The sequence below is a fragment of the Pelodiscus sinensis genome, chromosome 9 (genome assembly GCF_052426305.1).
Source record: "Pelodiscus sinensis isolate ZL-2025 chromosome 9, ASM5242630v1, whole genome shotgun sequence".
Lineage (NCBI taxonomy): Eukaryota > Metazoa > Chordata > Testudines > Trionychidae > Pelodiscus > Pelodiscus sinensis.
This window is the reverse complement of record NC_143060.1, coordinates 7,867,098-7,885,793: the sequence shown is the minus strand read 5'-3', so window position 1 is coordinate 7,885,793 and position 18,696 is coordinate 7,867,098. Positions and strand designations below refer to the sequence as shown.

The window sequence follows — 18,696 nt, the reverse complement described above, 5'->3', positions numbered from 1 at the left end:
TCCGTGGGACCCAGGCTTGTGGACTCAGTGTTTCCAAGCCAGGCTTGATCACCCACACTGCATTGTAAACGTGGGCTCAGAGTGGCTGGATGTGCAATCGCATCCGTACAGTGCTACGGAGACCTGATTTGGATCTGTGGCATGACCTGCCTCCTCATAGCAAAATGGCAGGGCAAGGACCCAAGTCACAGCAGGATTCAGGCTCCGATCCACCCCCCTAGGAGTTTTCTAGGTCCTGAGTGCTCGCTGATCTGAATCAAACCAATTTGTGTCGTTTTTGTGACGGTACACCCTGGGACAGTGTCCCAGCACCTATTTTCCCATCTTACTTGAATTGAATGGGATTCCCCTCTGGCGTACCGGCACCTATTTCCTGGGGCGGCTTGGCTCCAGATGGAAGCTTGCCCGGGACACCATGCCCTGCCCTTAAAGTGTGACTACAGGGCTTTGGGAGTACGGGTGAAGGAGTTTGGAGCGCAGGTGGTATTCTCTTCTATCCTTCCTGTCAAAGGTAGGGGCCCGGGCAGAGAGAGGTGCATCCTGGAGGTGAATGCCTGGCTGCGACGATGGTGTCGCCAGGAGGGATTCGGCTTCCTTGATCACGGGGTGCTCTTCCAGGAAGGACTGCTTGGCGGAGATGGAGTTCACCTTTCTAGGAGCGGGAAGGCCTTGTTTGGACACAGACTGGCTAACTTTGTGAGGAGGGCTTTAAACTAGGTTTGTTGGGGGCAGGTGAGCAAAGCCCACAGGTAAGTGCTGCATGTGTGGGACTGGGAGATGGGTTGGAAATGGGGGGGACTACGGCCTATAATGGCAAGGAGAAAGGAGGGTCAGGGCACAACAGGGAGGCAAGATCAAATCAGTATCTTAGATGCCTATATACAAATGCGAGAAGTATGGGTAATAAGCAGGAAGAACTGGAATTGCTAACCAATAAATACAACTATGATATCATTGGTATTACAGAAACCTGGTGGGATGGGACGCATGATTGGAATGTTGGTATGGAAGGGTACGGCTTGCTCAGGAAGGACAGACAGGGAAAAAAGGGAGGAGGGGTTGCCTTGTATATTAAAAATGTACACACTTGGACGGAAGTGGAGATGAATGTAGGAGATAGCTGTGTAGAGAGTCTCTGGGTTAAGCTAAAAGGGGTAAAAAACGAGGGTGATATCATGCTAGGAGTCTACTACAGGCCACCTAGCCAGGTGGAAGAGGTGGATGAGGCCTTTTTTAAACAATTAACAAAACTATCCAAAGCCCAAGATTTGGTGGTGATGGGGGACTTCAACTATCCAGACATATGTTGGGAAACTAACACAGCGAGGCACAGGCTATCCAATAAGTTTCTGGACTGCATTGGAGACAACTTTCTGTTTCAGAAGGTTGAAAAAGCTACCAGAGGAGAAGCTGTTCTGGATTTGGTTTTAACAAATAGGGAGGAACTAGTTGAGAACTTGAAAGTGGAAGACAGTATAGGGGACAGTGATCACGAAATAATAGAGTTCATGATCTTAAGGAAAGGTAGAAGGGAGACCAGCACAATTGAGGTAATGGATTTCAGGAAGGCAGATTTTGATAAGCTCAGAGAACTTGTAGGTAAGGTCCCATGGGAAGCAAGACTGAAGGGAAAAACAACTGAGGAGAGTTGGAAGTATTTCAAAGGGACGTTGTTAAGGGCCCAAAAGCAAACAATTCCGCTGTGTAGGAAAGATAGAAAATATGGCAAAAGACCAGCTTGGCTTAACAAGGAGATCTTGCACGATCTCAAAATAAAAAAGGAGTCATATAAAAAATGGAAACTAGGACAACTAACAAAGGATGAATATAGGCAAGCAACACGGGAATGCAGGGGCAAGATTAGAAAGGCAAAGGCACAAAATGAGATCAAACTAGCTACAGGCATAAAGGAAAACAAGAAGACTTTTTATAAATACATTAAAAGCAAGAGGAAGACCAAGGACAGGGTAGGCCCACTGCTTAGTGAGGAGGGAGAAGCAGTAACAGGAAACTTGGAAATGGCGGAGATGCTCAATGACTTCTTTGTTTCGGTCTTCACCGAGAAGTCTGGAGGTGTGCCTAACGTAGTGAATACAAGCAGAGAGAGGGTAGGTTTAGAAGATAGGATTCACAAAGAACAAGTTAAAAGTCACTTAGGAAAGTTAGATGTTAGCAAGTCACCAGGTCCTGATGAAATGCATCCCAGGATACTCAAGGAGCTGATAGAGGAGGTATCTGAGCCTTTAGCTATGATCTTTGAAAAATCATGGCAGACAGGGGAGATTCCAGAAGACTGGAAAAGGGCAAATATTGTGCCCATCTATAAAAAGGGGAATAAGAACAACCCAGGAAACTACAGACCGGTCAGTTTAACGTCTGTCCCAGGGAAGATAATGGAGCAGGTAATTAAGGAAATCCTATGCAAACACTTGGAAGGTAATAAAGTGATAGGGAATAGCCAGCATGGGTTTGTGAAGAACAAGTCATGCCAAACTAATCTGATAGCTTTCTTTGATAAGATAACGAGCCTTGTGGATAAGGGAGAAGCGGTGGATGTCATATACCTAGACTTTAGTAAGGCATTTGATACGGTCTCGCATGATATTCTTATTGATAAACTAGGCAAATATAACTTAGATAGGGCCACGATAAGGTGGGTGCATAATTGGCTGGATAACCGTAGTCAGAGAGTTGTTGTTAACGGTTCTAAATCCTGCTGGAAAGGGATAACAAGTGGAGTTCCGCAAGGGTCTGTTTTGGGACCCGTACTGTTCAATATCTTCATCAATGATGTAGATATTGGGATAGACAGTACGCTTATTAAGTTTGCGGATGATACCAAACTGGGTGGGGTTGCGACTTCTTTGGAGGATAGGGACATAATTCAAAATGACCTTAGCAAGTTAGAGAAATGGTCAGAGGTAAACAGGATGAGGTTTAATAAAGAGAAATGCAAAGTGCTCCACTTAGGAAGGAACAATCAGTTCCATACATACAAGATGGGAAGCGACTGTCTAGGAAGGAGCATGGCAGAAAGGGATCTAGGGGTCATAGTGGACCACAAGTTGAATATGAGTCAACAGTGTGATGCTGTTGCCAAAAAAGCAAATATGATTCTAGGTTGTATCAACAGGTGTGTTGTAAGCAAAACTCGTGAAGTCATTCTGCCGCTCTACTCTGCACTAGTTAGGCCTCAGCTGGAGTACTGTGTCCAGTTCTGGGCGCCACATTTCAAGAAAGATGTGGAGAAATTGGAAAGGGTACAGAGAAGAGCGACAAGAATGATTAAAGGTCTAGAGAACATGACCTATGAAGCCAGGCTTCATGAACTGGGCTTGTTTAGTTTGGAAAAAAGAAGATTAAGGGGGGACATGATAGCGGTTTTCAAATATCTAAAAGGGTGTCATAAGGAGGAAGGAGAAAATTTGTTCCTCTTGGTTTCTGAGGACAGGACAAGGAGTAATGGGCTTAAAGTGCAGCAAGGGAGGTTTAGATTGGACATTAGGAAAAAATTCCTAACTGTCAGGGTGGTCAAATATTGGAATAAATTGCCAAGGGAGGTGGTGGAATCTTCCTCTCTGGAGATATTTAAGAACAGGTTAGATAGACATCTGTCAGGGATGGTGTAGGTGGAGCTTGGTCCTGCCTTGAGGGCGGGGGGCTGGACTCGATGACCTCTTGAGGTCCCTTCCAGTCCTATTATTCTATGATTCTATGATAAAGGGGCCGTGACCCGGTGCATCTTTTTTTTTTTTTTTTTTGCATAACAAACTTTGAGCCTGGAGTACCGGCACCTTTTTTCTTACAAAAAAAGCACTGGACATGTGCAGTGTCTACAAGACAATGCGATGACAGCTGCCCTTTGCAGCTGTCCCAATGGCATAGGCCAGACATGTCCTAAAGCAGCACCCCAAACCCGGAAGTCGAGTCTGGGCCTTGAAAACTCCCTCTGAATTGCTAAGGCATGTGAGTGCCGGGTGGGGATAAACGTTGGGGCCAAGTGAGCTGCCAGACTCGCCAGGCTGCTGGGCAACGTATTTGTATGTGTGTGTGGGGGGGGGGGGAGAGGGGGGGCTCTACGCTCCTAGAAAGGACAGGCCCTAGGGCAGAAGGGGTGGGGCTGCAGCAGCTGTCCCTCAGCGCCATCCAAAGCACGCTGCCCCTCCCTCTTCCGTGCCATCCCATGCTTACTGCCTGGAGCTCTGCAGCACTCCACAGTGGGCCCTGGGGGAGCTTTAAAGGGCCTGAGCCTCCAGCTGCTGCCACGGTAGTGGTGGCTGGCAGCCCCAGGCCGCTTTGAATCGTCAAGCCCCAGAGCTGCAGCATGTCTGCCCCCTCAGGAGGCTTCGACACAGAGAATCCCTGCTCCGTCCAATGGTAGGACACATGAGCGTACCTGGATATAGAGCTCGGCTGATCATCCCCGGCATGACCACGAAAAACATTGGGAGCATTTTCAAATAACCTGCCAGCACCGATCCGCCCTTGGCATGGGAGAGACTCTTGGCAGAGAGAGACCTTTGCACTATAACCTGCAGCCAGTAAGAGAATGGAGAGAGTTAAAAGAAAACCCTGCAGAGAGAATCATCATGGAGTGCAGGATGCGTTCGTCTCAAAGGATCCCGAAGCCCTTCGCAAGCCTATGGTGAAATTCTCCTCTCTGAGCTGCACTGCAGACTAGGGATGGAAGTGACTAGTTGACTATCCAATAAGCATAAGCTTAGCAGATGGTCAGTTAGTCCCTCAACTAGTCACGTCCCCACCCCTTGCTGCGGGGTGGGGAGAAGGAGCTGGTTCACCATGTCCGTGGGGGCAAGGGAAGCCGGCTCTTAATATATTTAAAAAGCAGACGCGCAGCCGACGGGACCCAGCGTGAGCCAGGACTCAGCTGTTCCAGCTTGCTGTTCCCCTTCTGCTTTTGAAATGTATTAAAAGCCTGCCGGCTCTAAACACTTTTAAAAAGCAGAACCGCAGCAGGGTTAGCTCCCAAACCTGCAGATCTCTCCTGCAGATCTCTGTTGCATGGGTCAGTCTTGCTGGCACCAGCGAGGGTCTGTTGGCAGTGAGGAAATTTCTCGTTGCCCTTTACAGGAGTCACATCAACTTGCAATGCAATGCAGCCACCTCTAGGGTGAAATGCAGCCGCTGCTCACCGGTGCCCTCAGCAACGTGAGGCAAGAGGTCAGAGTAGGGAGCGAAAAAAAGAACATGGCATTTGGTTATGAATCCCACTGGATTGCAGTGAGCAAACCTGAATTTCCCACCTTTGAACACTGAGGACTTGGCCTACAATGCAGCAGAAGGTTGACCTAAGATACACAACTTCAGCTAGGTTAATTGTGTAGCTGGAGTCAACATATCTTAAATCACCATCCACACAGTGGGAGGTCGACAGAAACAAACACTCCCCTCAGCCTCTCTTACTCCTCTTGAGGAGCAGAAATACCAGTGCCGATAGGGGCACCCTCTGAGTTCAATTTAGTGGGTCTTCATTAGACTTGCTCAATCGCACGCCAGAAGATCAAACACAGCAGCATCAATCTTCCCCACAGTGTAGACGTGCCCAGAAAGCCAAGCTTTCTAAAGACATGCCCGTTGCTCTTTGCTCTGAGCCCACACTAGGCTTTTGTGTTTGCTCTGTAAATTTCACAAGAGGATCCTAATTCATGATCAGATGAAGGACTTCAAGTGGGTGGGGATCAGCAGCCATGCAATACTTCACACTTCCTCAGCGCCTCATGCGCAGGAATTTCAAATGAATGGCTTATAGATGAGGACTCCGATATTTAAGCAACTTGCACAGAGTCATGCTCCATAGTTGGGACTGGTCCTTCCTGGAGCAGGGGTTGAACTACAACAGCCATGGTCAATCCGCAGCTCTTCCCTGCTTAAAGTGTGGCTCGAGAAGCCTCCCCCGTGGCTCGTGAAGCTGCCCCTGTGTCCCTAGAAATGGCCTCCGGTTCACTGAGCTCATCCGGCATGGCAAAGCAAGATGGTGCCAGCTGATGGGCACCTGATGTGGCCAAAAAGCCAACCCAAGGCTTTCTTAAAGGAGCAGTGGTTTTTTTTTGTTTTTTTGCTTTCTTCAACAGCTTTGCTCAACAGCTTTTGTCTGTAACAGGCTGGCCACCTCTGGACTAGAGGACCTCCTGAGGGCTCTTCCAACTCTAGTCTTCTGTGATTCTATGGTATTGTTGGCCGAGCTAGGAAGAACACAGACATCCTGGCTTTTACTCCCTCCCTCCATAAAGAGAGCGCACATGCTCACCAGCGCGCGGTGCACATGGGGGGAAAACATGGCAGCCTGTTGCTCCCCACCATTAAAACCACCCCTCCTAGAAGCCCTGAATGGCAACAGGAGCTGACTAGCCGTGCAGCGGTGCTCCCCCAAAAGACAGACAGATGGACACACATGTTCGCGGAGTTGGCAGCCAGAGCAGCCAGCTAGGGAGGAGGTTATTGGGACGAACGGTGGCAGGGGAGAAAGAGAAAGAGAACAGAGACTTACTTTACCTGGTCAGTGCACCAACACCAAGTAGCCAGCACAGAGAGGCCGAAGATAAGCCCTGGCCAAGGTATGTCTCCGGTGATAGGGTTCCTGAGCATGTGGAAGGCGTCAGTGCGTGGGAGGTGGCAGGTGGTATTTGGGACTATGACACTGGGTATCGCGGTGCTGTATTTCTCTTTCAGGCCTTCCAGCCAGCCGACTTTTTCAAACCCTGCGAAGGAAGCAGCCCATGGGTTAGGTCCGATACCCGGGTCCCGGGTCGTTTGTCCATCTTGTTCTCTCTCCTTCTTGCTTTGCTTTTCTCCTCGCTTCCTCGCCGTCCTCGCCCCTAGATTCTGGCGGCCCCGTTGTGTGAAGGGGCAGCTGTGTGAGGGGGCAGGGTTCCACCCAGAAACTCTGGGATGCTAATGGGGCATCTGTGATATTCTGCTCCGATTGGTGCATTCTGTGGGGAGCCAGCACCAACACCACAGAGTTCCCTCCACAGTGGCATCATTACCCGGACTGGCAAGGAAGTGTCTCTAAAACCCTGAGTCTCTGATCAAAACCTTCCGGAAGAGCTGAGGCAGAAAAACATGAAGCCACAGGAGGCAGCATTTGGGTTGCTGTTTGGCTGGAAGGCTTAGAGCCAAGTGTAGTTTTTATGCCAGTTATTCACCTGTTCCCCCAGAGTAACGCCACTGAAGGAAAGCAGTAGAGAGGGCTGAAACTCAACGAGTTACGCACACACGTGTAAGAGCCAAGTCTGACTCTGTGGCTCTGATCCAGCAAGCTGCTCCATCAACTCATGAAGGGAGCAAAAGGCGCTCTGCACCTTGCATGACTAAAATAAGCATTTTGGAATAAAACAAGGAAGAGGAGGCACTGGCTTGGTTTATGGAGATGGGTGCCAACTATGCTAGTGCCTCCAATACTCTGTAGAAAGAGGGGGAAATGCTCCATAAGGCCTAGCTCAAGACCACGAATGTGGTTTGACTCAAGCTGGAGGTAACATGGCTCGTTGTTCTTCTTACCTATAAACGAGAGAACCGAAGCTCCGAGGACCATGATCACTGTCTGCAGCACATCGGTGTACATCACAGCTGTTAAACCACCTGGAGGGAGAATGCCAAACAATGGAGTAAGAGCGAGGCAAGGTTGGGGAGGTGATGTCTTTCAACTTCGGAGGGTGGGAAGGGAGAAGCTTTCCAGCTTTTCTGAGGCTAGGTCTACACTGCTGCTTTTCTTCGGCAAAAGGTACACTAATTGCTCTCTGCAATAGTTTTGTCGGAATAGGCTTTTTCGAAATTTTGCCCGTCTACACTGGGCCAAATTTCAGAAAAAGCTCCTCTTTCGGAAGAGGCCTTCTTCTTCGTGGAAGGAGGAAGACAGGGCTTATGAAGGAGTGCGTCTGTTCTTCCGCAAAAAAAAGCGGAAGAGCAGACACGTTCTCTGGACACGGCGGAGTTTTTCCAGGATAACTCCCAGAAAAACTCCATAGTCTAGCTGTAGCGTGGGCTCTTCCTCGGATCTGGAGAAGATGAGTGTATCCCAGCTAAATACAAGGGAGGACAGATTGTTAAACATATGGGTTTCAGGCATGCTGTAGGAGACCGCTTAAAAATGAAGTGGGCAATTAAAGGCTAAGAGTCAGTAGGGTGTGTTACTAGTTTTCTGGCTTTCCCCAACAATTTGTGTCTCCGTGTTTAGTCAAAAATAGAACCCTACAAAAGACTATCTGCCAAAACCCCACAGATCACCACAATTGCCTCCACTGACCTAGCAACCACTCAGACAAACCAATACATCTGTTCTGTAAAGCCAGGCCCTCTTTTTTGAAGAGAAAATCTAGGATACAAGCTTTAAAGCACCTTCCCAAAACAGAAGACAGGACTATGCAGCACTTTAAAGACTAACAAGATGTTTTATTAGGTGACGAGCTTTTGTGGACCAGACCCATTTCCTCAGATCAAATTGTGGAAGAAAATTGGCATGACCATATATATTTCCAATTTTCTTCCACTATTTGATCTGTGGAAGTGGGTCTGGCCCATGAAAGCTCATCACCTAATAAACCATCTTGTTAGTTTTTAAAGTGCTGCATAGTCCTGTCTTTTGTTTCAGCAAGAGCAGACTAACACGGCTACATCTCTATTACTTCCCAAAACAGGGCACTGTACCAGAGATCTAGATTGCATTATGAAACGAGCCTCTCAAAGGGTGTGTCTAAACTACATGGCTCCGTCGATGGAGCCATGTAGATTAGGCTGATCAGCAGAGGGCAATGAAGCCGTGATGTAAATAATCGCGGCTTCATTTAAATTTAAGTGGCTGCCACGCTGAGCCGACAAACAGCTGATCAGCTGTTTGTCGGCTCAGCGTGCTAGTCTGGATGCCTCGTAGGATGAGGTTTACTGGGGAGGTCAATAAAGGGCTTTCATGTCGACAGGGGAGCGTCCAGACTGCCCCGATCTGCCGACAAACAGCTGATTGGCAGAGCGGGGCAGCCATTTAAATTTAAATGAAGCCGCGATTATTTAAATCGCGGCTTCATTTCCCTTTGCCGAACAAACAAATCTACATGGCTCCGTCGACGGTGCCATGTAGTCTAGACGTACCCCAAATGTCCTACAGAGTGTGTGAAATCCTCATGCTTCATTGTCTGTCCCAACTTGTGTTTTGCTCAGATGCACTGGTCACTTTCTGCAGGTGGGAAGTACAACTCCATGAAGCTCAAAAGCTTGCCCCCTTCGAACACTAGAAGTTGGTCAATAACTGATATGACCTCACCCACCACATCTGCGTCATCTCCTGGGCCAACCTGGCTACAACCACAGAGTAAGCAGGTTGCCATATTTATATAAATGGCCAAATCTTCTGAGTTACCAGCCCAATCTGAAAACTCTTTCCTAGGTCTCAATTCTGGCATTGAGAGAGGGCAACCAGAGAATCTTAAGTTAGTATTTATACAGCCCCAGTTGCTGCACAGCCTGAATACCTCATAATCACCAGTGGCTCTGAGCCCCATGATGCTACGGTGACACATAGGAACATTATCCGCAATTTAGCAGAGGGGAACTGAGGCACAGTTTAAGTCCTTTGCTCACAGTCATGCCAGGAATCAGTGGCTGAGCTAGGAACCAAGGACTCCAGAATCACAGTCTGGTGTCCTACCCACTTGACCATCATCAAAGGACCCTGCAAATGACACAAATCTTTGGACCAGGGCCAGGAGGTTTTGGCCTTCTCTGGGGACCAAGGGGCCTTCTGTTACCTCAGAAGCACCCCAGAGAAACAATCTGCTCCTAGAGCTCTTCAAAGGCCAATGTCCAACTCAGGGAGGCTGGGAGAGAAGGAGAATTGTTTGCATCTTGGAGCGAAATGTTCAATGGCCCATGCAACGGGTCAGTTGCGCAACAGTAATAGCCATTATTACTATATGCTTCTTGCACATGCTGCAGTTCAGGGACTGCATCTCCACCCTCTCTCCGTGCAGCCCGGTAGTCCTGCCCTGTAGAGACACAACTGAGCCCTAGCATTTCCCTGTTCGTCTGTGAGTTAGGTGGTGCTAAAGGGCCTGATCCAAAACTCAGATCAATGGACGTCTCTCCATTAACTTCAGTGGGCTTTGGATTGGACCCGGAATGCACCAATGTTAAATGCGTGGGGGGGAAGCTATTCATTCCCAGGCTCCCAGATGAAAGTGATGCTATCAAGGCAGTATAATTACCAGCGATGGTGTAGACCGCTGTCACCACTAGCAAGATCACGGTGGACAGGTAAAGGTTCCAGCCCAGGGAGACTTGGATGAACAGTGCTCCAGAGAAAATATCCGTCTGGAATAAGGAGAGCAAGAAGAGTTGCAGTTTCTAGTGGAGTTGAATTTATTAGCATTTCTCTGGCATAATCTCCCATCCACTGGCAGGTTCAAAACCCAGATTATCTCCCTAAAATCCATCTTTCAGTCGACCTCCTGAGCTTCACAGCCGTCAGACACACGAAGTGGAGGCAGGGGGCAACCTCCTTTACATAATGGACGCCCAAGCTTTGTCTTCTCAGCAGGAAATGTAAAGAGAACTGCATCCGCACATTCTGACACCCCCATTTACTCCGCCCTTCACGCTTCCCGGCAAGCAGGAGGAGGATGAAACTGAGCAGCAAAGTGATTAACCTACTTTCCAGCAGGAAGTGCGGTGCGAAAAATCCCCCTCGTAACTGAACCTCCTGCTGGCCAGCCAGCTGCTAAATACACACTCTGAAAACAAAGGTGTTGCCTCAGAGAAAACACTTACGAGGCCAAATAGCTAAGCCAGGCACACCTGCCAGACGCGTAGGAATTAGCCTTGGATGAGAGGTCACTGAGAATAAGCAATGAAGGCCAAGCACAGACCTCTGAACCGAAAGGCGTTGAAAAATATTGCTCCCCCCTCAAGCCACCTTGTAGCTGTAATGGGCCTGGATTGCTGTTGGCGCCCTCCCTCCCAGTCTCTGGAGACCTACTGTGCAGAGGAGCCTGCAGGTGATGGGGCTGTTCTGAAGCACGGATGGGGAGTTGAAATTAAGCTCCTCCACATCCCAGAGTCCCTAGGGAAGGACCACGGAGCGAGGTCTTTGATGCCCCAGAAATAGAGGCCTAGAGACTGAAGTTCTGTATTTGCCCATGGAACAGGCATCATACAGGCAACACAAGCTTACCTGGACTGCCCCACCAATGTGGCCCAACTTTGGCCTTGAAGAACCCCTCTAAGGTGCAAATGGAGCTGTGTCCATGGTCTATTCATTCCTTCACTTCTCAGCCAACCCTGTTCACTAAATAGCTCCTATGTCGTACTGCACTGAGGCCAGCTGTACCTCTCACAGAAGCTGACCAGAAGTCATCAGGCCAGAAGGGCATTTAGGCCCAGATCCTCAAAGATATTTAGGCTCCAAACTTCTACAGGTTAAAGGATCTGTGAGGATCCGGGCCTTAGTCACCACAGACCTAGGTGGATGGAACAGTAGGCCAGGTCTACACTAGATCTAGAGGGTTCAGGTTAAGGTACGCAACTCCAGCTACATAAAATATGTAGCTGGAGTTCCAGCTATGGAAAATAAGTAGCTACAATTGGCTTAACTTAAGCTGAGCCTGGCACCGTTTTCACAGAGAGAGGCCGACAGGAGAAAATGCTCCCATCGCCTTCCCTTAGGTCATGTCTACACTAGGAAATTATTTCAAAATAACTTATTGCAAAATATGAATTCCCAAAATAACTATTTCAAAATAGTGTGTCCACACTACAGGGAAGCCTCGAAATTAGTCCGAGGCAGGCTCCCTTAATGTGGACGTGCTACTTTGAGTCCCAGGAAGCATTGGGGAGTAATAGTAATGACTTTGAATGATTCTGGGGAGTAGTTATTTTAAAATAGCAGAAGTGGAGTGTCCACACTTACGCTATTTTGAAATAACTGTTTCGAAATAAGTGCTATTCCTCGTGGAAAGCAGGAGTTATTATTTCAAAATAATCCATCCCGTTATTTCAAAATAACAAGCTTTTCTGCAAAGAATTTAATCCACACAAGATACAAGGGATCAGATCCTCCTAGTCAAGGGAGCTAAGCTAATTTACACCAGCGGAGGCTCCTGTCTGATATATGGGGAGGAGTACGAGGGAGGCGAGGATGCACTTAGGGTGCATATTCAATCCCTTCATTATTTGTACTGTGAGTGTAAGGTTCACAGAGCGACTGTTCTGTGTATGTCTGTGTGCCAGCTCGCTGAAGATGCTATGTTGCTTTAACAATGGGATACATACTGATATCTTGGTGAATATATAGAGAATGAGGGACAGTACGGACATGTAGATTTGAATCCTCTGTCCTCCAAATCTCTTCTTCAGGTACTCAGGCATGGTGACAACTCCGGCGGCGATGTAAACAGGCACAAAAATCCAGCCGAGGGCCAGCAGCGCCCATGTAGCCTGGCAATGGGGAGGAGAGGAAAGAAAGGGCCATAATTAAACACATGCAGTAGGCTGTCCACAGTGGACACTTTAGAAAATAAGAATATAAGTACGGCCATACTGGGTCAGACCAAAGGTTCATCTAATCCATTAACCTGTCTGCCAACAGTGGCCAATGCCAAATGCCCCAGTGGGAGGGAACACAACAGGTGATCATCACATGATCCCTCCTCTGTCATCCACCTCCAGAGAAATAGAGGGGAGGGACACCATTCCTACCCAACCTGGCTAATAGCCATTGATGGACATAACCTCCATGAATCTAAATACTGGAAGATACTGGACAGTATGCGAATATGGCATCTCGAAGGCAGGGAATGAGGCTGCTCTATTGGACAGGAAGGCAAGGGTCCCGGGATGCAGGGGTTGAAAGACAAGGTGGTAGATGGATGAATGAGAACACGGTGAACACTGCTGTCGGTACAGCAACAAGCCTTTCGAGGTCTCTCGTGTCTCTCTTTTTATAGGTTGCCAGATCCTGTTCCACTTCCGTGCCTCCTTGGCAAGAGTCCATTTCATTGCACCTAGGTCTATAAAAGGAGATGTCATATCGGGAGACCTTTGGGCTCAGGATGCTGTCACTCGTGCCCAGAAGCTAAGGACAGTAGAAGCCAAAAACCTTGGAGCAGAGGTGGGCAAAAGGGCCTTTGCAGGCAGTCTCCAGCCTGCCAAGCGGGTGGATCCGGCCCACGGAGGCCCTGCCGCTCCTCGCCCCCAGGCCGATTAGGACCTCGGCGTGGGGAGAAGCACATGAAGTTTCCTCTGCCCTGCCAGGAGCATGAGGCACTTTGGAGCACTGCAGGATCCTGGCAGGGCAGGAGGAGACTTTGCCTCAGAGTGGAGGAGCACAGGAAGTCTCCTCCCACTGCCAGGGGTATGGGAGCTTAGTGGGAAGGGGAGGCAAAGGGGCTCCCTCATCCCCAGACCAATCATGGGTTGGGGAAGCCTGGAAGCATCCTGGCCCCGCCTCTTCTCTTTGAGGTCCTGCCCTTTCTGGTATAGCCAGGGTCCACTTCAAACATTTTTCAGAAAATTATTGCCTATCCCTGCCTTGAAGGATCTGGGCCTAACTGACCTTCAGGCTCTCTCAGCTTTGAGCAGCTCATGGTTTTTACAGGCCACTATGGCTCGATTAGCAGAGGGGGATGCTGAATGAACAGACTGGAGTAGAGCAGCAGAAAGAGAATCGACAGGAAGACCTCAGGACAACTTCCTGGATCTGCGCCTGCACATGGTAAAACAAGCGGCAGACCCAGCAACGAAATGGATCATTTGCTTCAGAGGACGCATGTTTTGGGAGATTTAAAGTACTCTCTCCCACTACACCCTGCTGCTCCAAAATCCAGCCCTGGCCAAAATGGAGAAGTTAAAACGACTGGCGACACATTTGTTCTCCGGGACCATCACAATATACCAATGCTGCCAACAGTGTGAAGACGGGCCCACAGGACCCAGGTTCTGCAGAAAGGGCTTGTGAGTGCAAGTTGGAATTTGCAAGGGGACCCAAATCTCAACTCCGGTAGATGCTTTGAAAATGCCAGCTGGAGTGAAAGTATGTACAAGGAAATAGATTTTGGTTGGCCCCCTACTGGCCCTTCGGAGAGAATCTGGCATCCTTATCAGGCCCAATCAAAGGAAGTCTGGGAATGGAATAGGAGAGATCTTGAGTGATCAGAATATTGTGTGTGGCAGGAAAACTAGCATTGGACTCACTTCTAGCCAATGCATCTAGTAATACTTCTTGTACTAGGCCGTGTTTCTGCTCCCAGAAGGGTCAGTGGCTTACCTCCCACCGATTTCAGTAGGGCAGAATTAGCCCCCAATTTGCATCAAGTTGTTGAACACAGACACACACATTTTGGAACCTGAAATGTTATTACAGTGTTGCTAGAGCTTGCGGCCTTATGGTGAGTCTTGTGGGAAAGGGTTGCCAACAGTCCTTTATTACAAGAGACCTCCCTTATTTTTTCATCTCTGTGCAGTAAGACCAGGAGTTGCTGCTGCTGATAATAATTATATCAGGAGGAAGGGGTGCTAAGAATACACTCTCTTATTTTCAAAACATAGTGCTGGCGCATTACTTGCAAGATGAGCTGTTTTGCCTATAGCCCCAGATCCTGGAATCTTGTTACTAAGGCCTTGTCTAAACTAACAGGAAGATCACTGCTATCGTGATCGATCCTCCGGAGTTTGATTTAGCAAGTCTAGTTAAGACTCACTAAATCGATCTCAGAAGGCAGCCCCAGATGGCATCTGGTACTCCTGCTTTGTGAGGAGTCAGGGAAGATGAGGGGAGCGTTTGCTCCCGTCAGCCTCCCGTTATGGGGATGCCACCGGCCTCGGCTTAAAGTAAGCCAACTCCAGCTACATATTCTACGTAGCTGGAGTTGCATATCTTAAGCCGAACTACTGTGTCTTGTGTAGACTTGGCCTTGGAGAGAAGCTCAACTTTCCTCTTCCCCCTAAAAACATGGTTTCTAACCTTCTTGGATGCAGAGCAAAACTTACAAATCTGACCTGAGATCTCCCTGAAGGTTTAGCAAGCAGAAGATACAGACACTGAACCACAAAATGGATGCATTTTATATTTCATGATTTTTAAGCCAGTCTCGTGATTTTAGGAGGCCTGTTTCAGGACTTGTGAGCCCTGGGGGGTGGGGGTGGGGGTGACAACACTATTAACTACTGATTCATGGAATCCCCACCACATCTCCTTGTAACCCACTCCAGGCCAGCCTAGATTCTTACATTCCACTCAAAGCCTCCGACGGCGAGACCCCCAGCTGCCCCTGTGCCGGCAAGGCCAATGAACAAGCCACTGCCCACATTGCTTGACATCAGGGAGGCTCCGATCTGAAACACAAAACACAGGCAGAGCATGCAGAAAGTCAATGCACGTAGCTTCTAAGTGACAGAAAGCACTTTGCCACGGCCCGGCTCTCTGTCGTGTAAGAGGCTATTGTTGGATGGATTTTATCTAAGGATACCCTGCTTTGACTTCTTAAAGAAATCGAATGTGTGTGAGTCTACCCTCTGGTGCAGGGCCTCCTTTGGTGTGTTCTTCTTCAGTCTTTGGGTTCAGTGGGAGTTTTTCCTTTAACAGACACCGCTGAGGGGTTGTCTTCTTGAATTCTGAAGGCTGGAATGGGAGCTCAGATACGCCAGAGAGCCCTGGTCTACACTAGGGAGCTATTTCAAAATACCCTCCCATCCTTATTTGGAAATAAGCAGAGTCCACACTACTGAGCCAGTTATTTTGAAATAACAGGCCGCTTATTTTGAAATCTGTACTCCTGCATTCCTCGAGGAATAACACTAATTTTGAAATAGTTCTTTCGAAATAGTGGTGATGTGGACGCTCCGGTGCCGCTATTTCAAAATAATTACTCCCTGGAGTAGTTTGAACGAATGATTCCCCAGTGTTTCCCAGGGCTCTAAGTCGAGAAAGCGTGTCCACACTAACGGAGCCTGCCTTGGACTAATTTCGAGGCTCCCCCGTAGTGTGGACATGCTATTTCGATTTTGCTATTTAGGAAGTTATTTCAAATGTAGTTCTTTCAAAATAATTTCCTAGTGTAGACATGCCCTGAGCGATACCCTGGCTGCTCCATAGGTAAATAGATTGATGAGGTCTGAGCACAGATTCTGGATGGGGCTCATCTGAAACAAACATTTGCTTCCTATGTAGTTTACATATTGCAAACACATACAGGTTGAACCTCTGAGATCCAGGACTCTCTGGTCCAGCAACATCCCTGGTCTGGCAGGACCACCGATGTCCCTGAATCAGAGAGCCCCAGTGCCCAGGAGCATGAACAGCCTGGGACCTCTGTCCCGGGGAGCCCTAGTGGGCTGGAGCCCAAGTCCAAGACCTGTAAGCTGGACCCCAGTGGCAGTGGTACCAGAGCAGAGCCAGCTACAAGAAGGGGGAGCATCCTGGGAGGCCAATGGCAGGGGACCTCCCTGATCCGGCAAATTCCCTCATTCAGGAAGGATCAGCTCCCGAGGGTGCCGGACCAGGGAGGTCCAACCTTTACATCATTGCGGAGCCTGTTTATGGCTCACTCCAGCTCTGGCTGTGATGGAGTCAAGTTAACAGGGCCCAACCGCAGCTGAGACTCCACAGCAGGTTGAATGCAGCTCCAGGCGGTGGCATGTTTTCTGGATACGCTCTGCAAGCGTGGGGTGGGGGAAGTGCATGTGTGTGAGCAATTTGCATCTTAAGCCCCGCCTTCTTCTCCTATTCGGGCCCCGCCCCCTGCGCAGGTCTCGCCTCCCAGACCAGCCGATGGGCTAATTGCAATGTCACTAGTGCTGCAGTGTCTGAAATACAGGGAGGGAAGGTGCCTTAGAGGCACGGTCAGCGTTTAGCTGCCAGTTTGCAAAGCCCTTTCACTGTGTGCTGTGTATCCCTGTGTGAACACTCCCCATGCTGTATATTCACGGCGTGACGCAGCTGCCCATCGTCGCCCAGTGCTCCATGGAAATGCAACGGAGCAGGAATAATGGCTGCAGAACCAGGGACCACATGTGTGAGGGCCTGTCAGATTAGCAGGTGTTGGGCTGATACCACATGTGCAGGACAGCTGCCTGGGGATCCATCTACACCACGAGCGTTTGCGGCAGAATATATCCTAATGAAGGACTCCTTAGCATGTCACAATCTCATTTGCATATTTTCTGCTGATCCGTTTTTGCGCTAGGGGTTTTTGCGCAAAAACAAGCAGTGTGGACGCTTCCTTTTTGCGCAAGATGGGTAGACCTCCTTTTTTGGAGCATAAGGATCATGCGCAAAAAGGGGGGTTTGTGCAAAAAGGAAATGTCCACACGGCTTGTTTTTGCACAAAAACCCCTAGTTCAAAAACAGATCGGCAGGAAATATGCAGATGAGATCATGACTTATGCTAATGAGCCCCTCATTAGCATATTTTCTGCTGCAAAAACACATAGTGTAGATGCAGCCTGAGTGGCCTCATTGGCTGATGTGAGAGAGGCTCAGTGAGATAACCCAAGGGGCAGGAATAAAAACCTCTGTTTGTGCAAATCAAACAGCCCTTCGCAGCTAAGGCCCTGGCGGGCTCCTTTTAGTGCTGCTGGCTTCTTAACTCTGGGTTAGTAGAAAGACTCGTGTTTCACAAGGGTCGGTGAAACTGCTGGGTGACACTCAGGGCCAAAGGGAAGTGTTTGCAGGCCGAAGGGCAAAGTTTATCCAAATCTCCCTGCTCTGAGTCTGGCAAAGTCAGGGGCTGCAGGCAATTTGCTCTTTCCCCTGTGTAACCCAGAGGCACTGAGACGACTGAGTGGGAGCAGGAAGTCTGCTCTCAAGAGGAAGCTGGCCTCAAGCAGCTGTGGTAGAGCCTTGTCGCATCAGACCCACAAGTCCCGGGTTCAATCCCAACAACCTAGGCCGGTTAGCATTACACCTAGCAATACCTGGCAACGTCCTTTCTCCCTGTGGGCCAAACCTGCCCTGGGCCCATGCAGGGGGTTGTGAGGGAAGAAATCTCTGAGAAGAGGCCCTCACAGAAACCTCACCTCTCTTCCCACCACCCCACCAGTCTGTGGAGGCCTGTCCCCAAACATGGTAGTTCCCCAGGGAACAGGCCCTGAGCTTCTGCACTGGCCATAGTGCCCCATCTGGCCCCAGGTCTTTGTGGGAGCTGCAGTACCAGAAAGGCCCCACAGGGAACCATGCTGAGAAGATGACACAAGGCCAGGGGGATAGAGGGGTGACATTATGTGTCAGATACCCCCATCTCCATCCTGTCTCTGCATGGCTGCCCCAAGCTCACAGCAAGGCCTTCATGGGGGTCTAGGGAGAAGATGGCACCAAGGAGGTGGCTGACCCTTTCTGCACAAGAGGAAGGGGGGAGCCGCATTCAGAGTAAGCCTTCCATCTATGGGGCAGTTAAGGATCTTTGTTTTTCCCTCAGGAAAACTCTAATTGAGTTCTGACCAAGTTAGGAATGAAGATGAAATCTGGTCTACATGGAAGTGAATATGAACGGCAAAATTCCCATTGATTTCAAAGGGGACAATGTTGCCTGCTATCAGGCCAGTGTGGAAGTGAAAGGGTGCCAAAAAAAGGGGACTTTTGCATTTATAATCTCAGCAAATGCACTGCCTTTCTATAGGCAAATATTTACATTCCGAGCCTGGACCTTGAGCGGTTCAAGAAACACTCTCCTGGAAGGAATGCTACATGTATCT

General features: G+C 49.0%; 1 protein-coding gene across 3 annotated transcripts in view; it reads right to left on the bottom strand.

Annotated features, from left to right (window-relative positions):
• SLC5A9 (solute carrier family 5 member 9) overlaps positions 1–18,696 on the bottom strand; it is a 70,319-nt gene that overhangs the window by 36,087 nt on the left and 15,536 nt on the right. For all 3 annotated transcript variants that reach the window (XM_075935943.2, XM_075935944.2, XM_025186312.3), the window contains exons 4-9: positions 15,235–15,339; positions 12,280–12,444; positions 10,218–10,323; positions 7,522–7,602; positions 6,514–6,719; positions 4,397–4,532 (exon numbers count right to left, since the gene is read on the bottom strand). In XM_075935943.2, the coding sequence (XP_075792058.2) occupies positions 4,397–4,532; positions 6,514–6,719; positions 7,522–7,602; positions 10,218–10,323; positions 12,280–12,444; positions 15,235–15,339 (799 nt within the window). The remainder of the gene's footprint in view (positions 1–4,396; positions 4,533–6,513; positions 6,720–7,521; positions 7,603–10,217; positions 10,324–12,279; positions 12,445–15,234; positions 15,340–18,696) is intronic.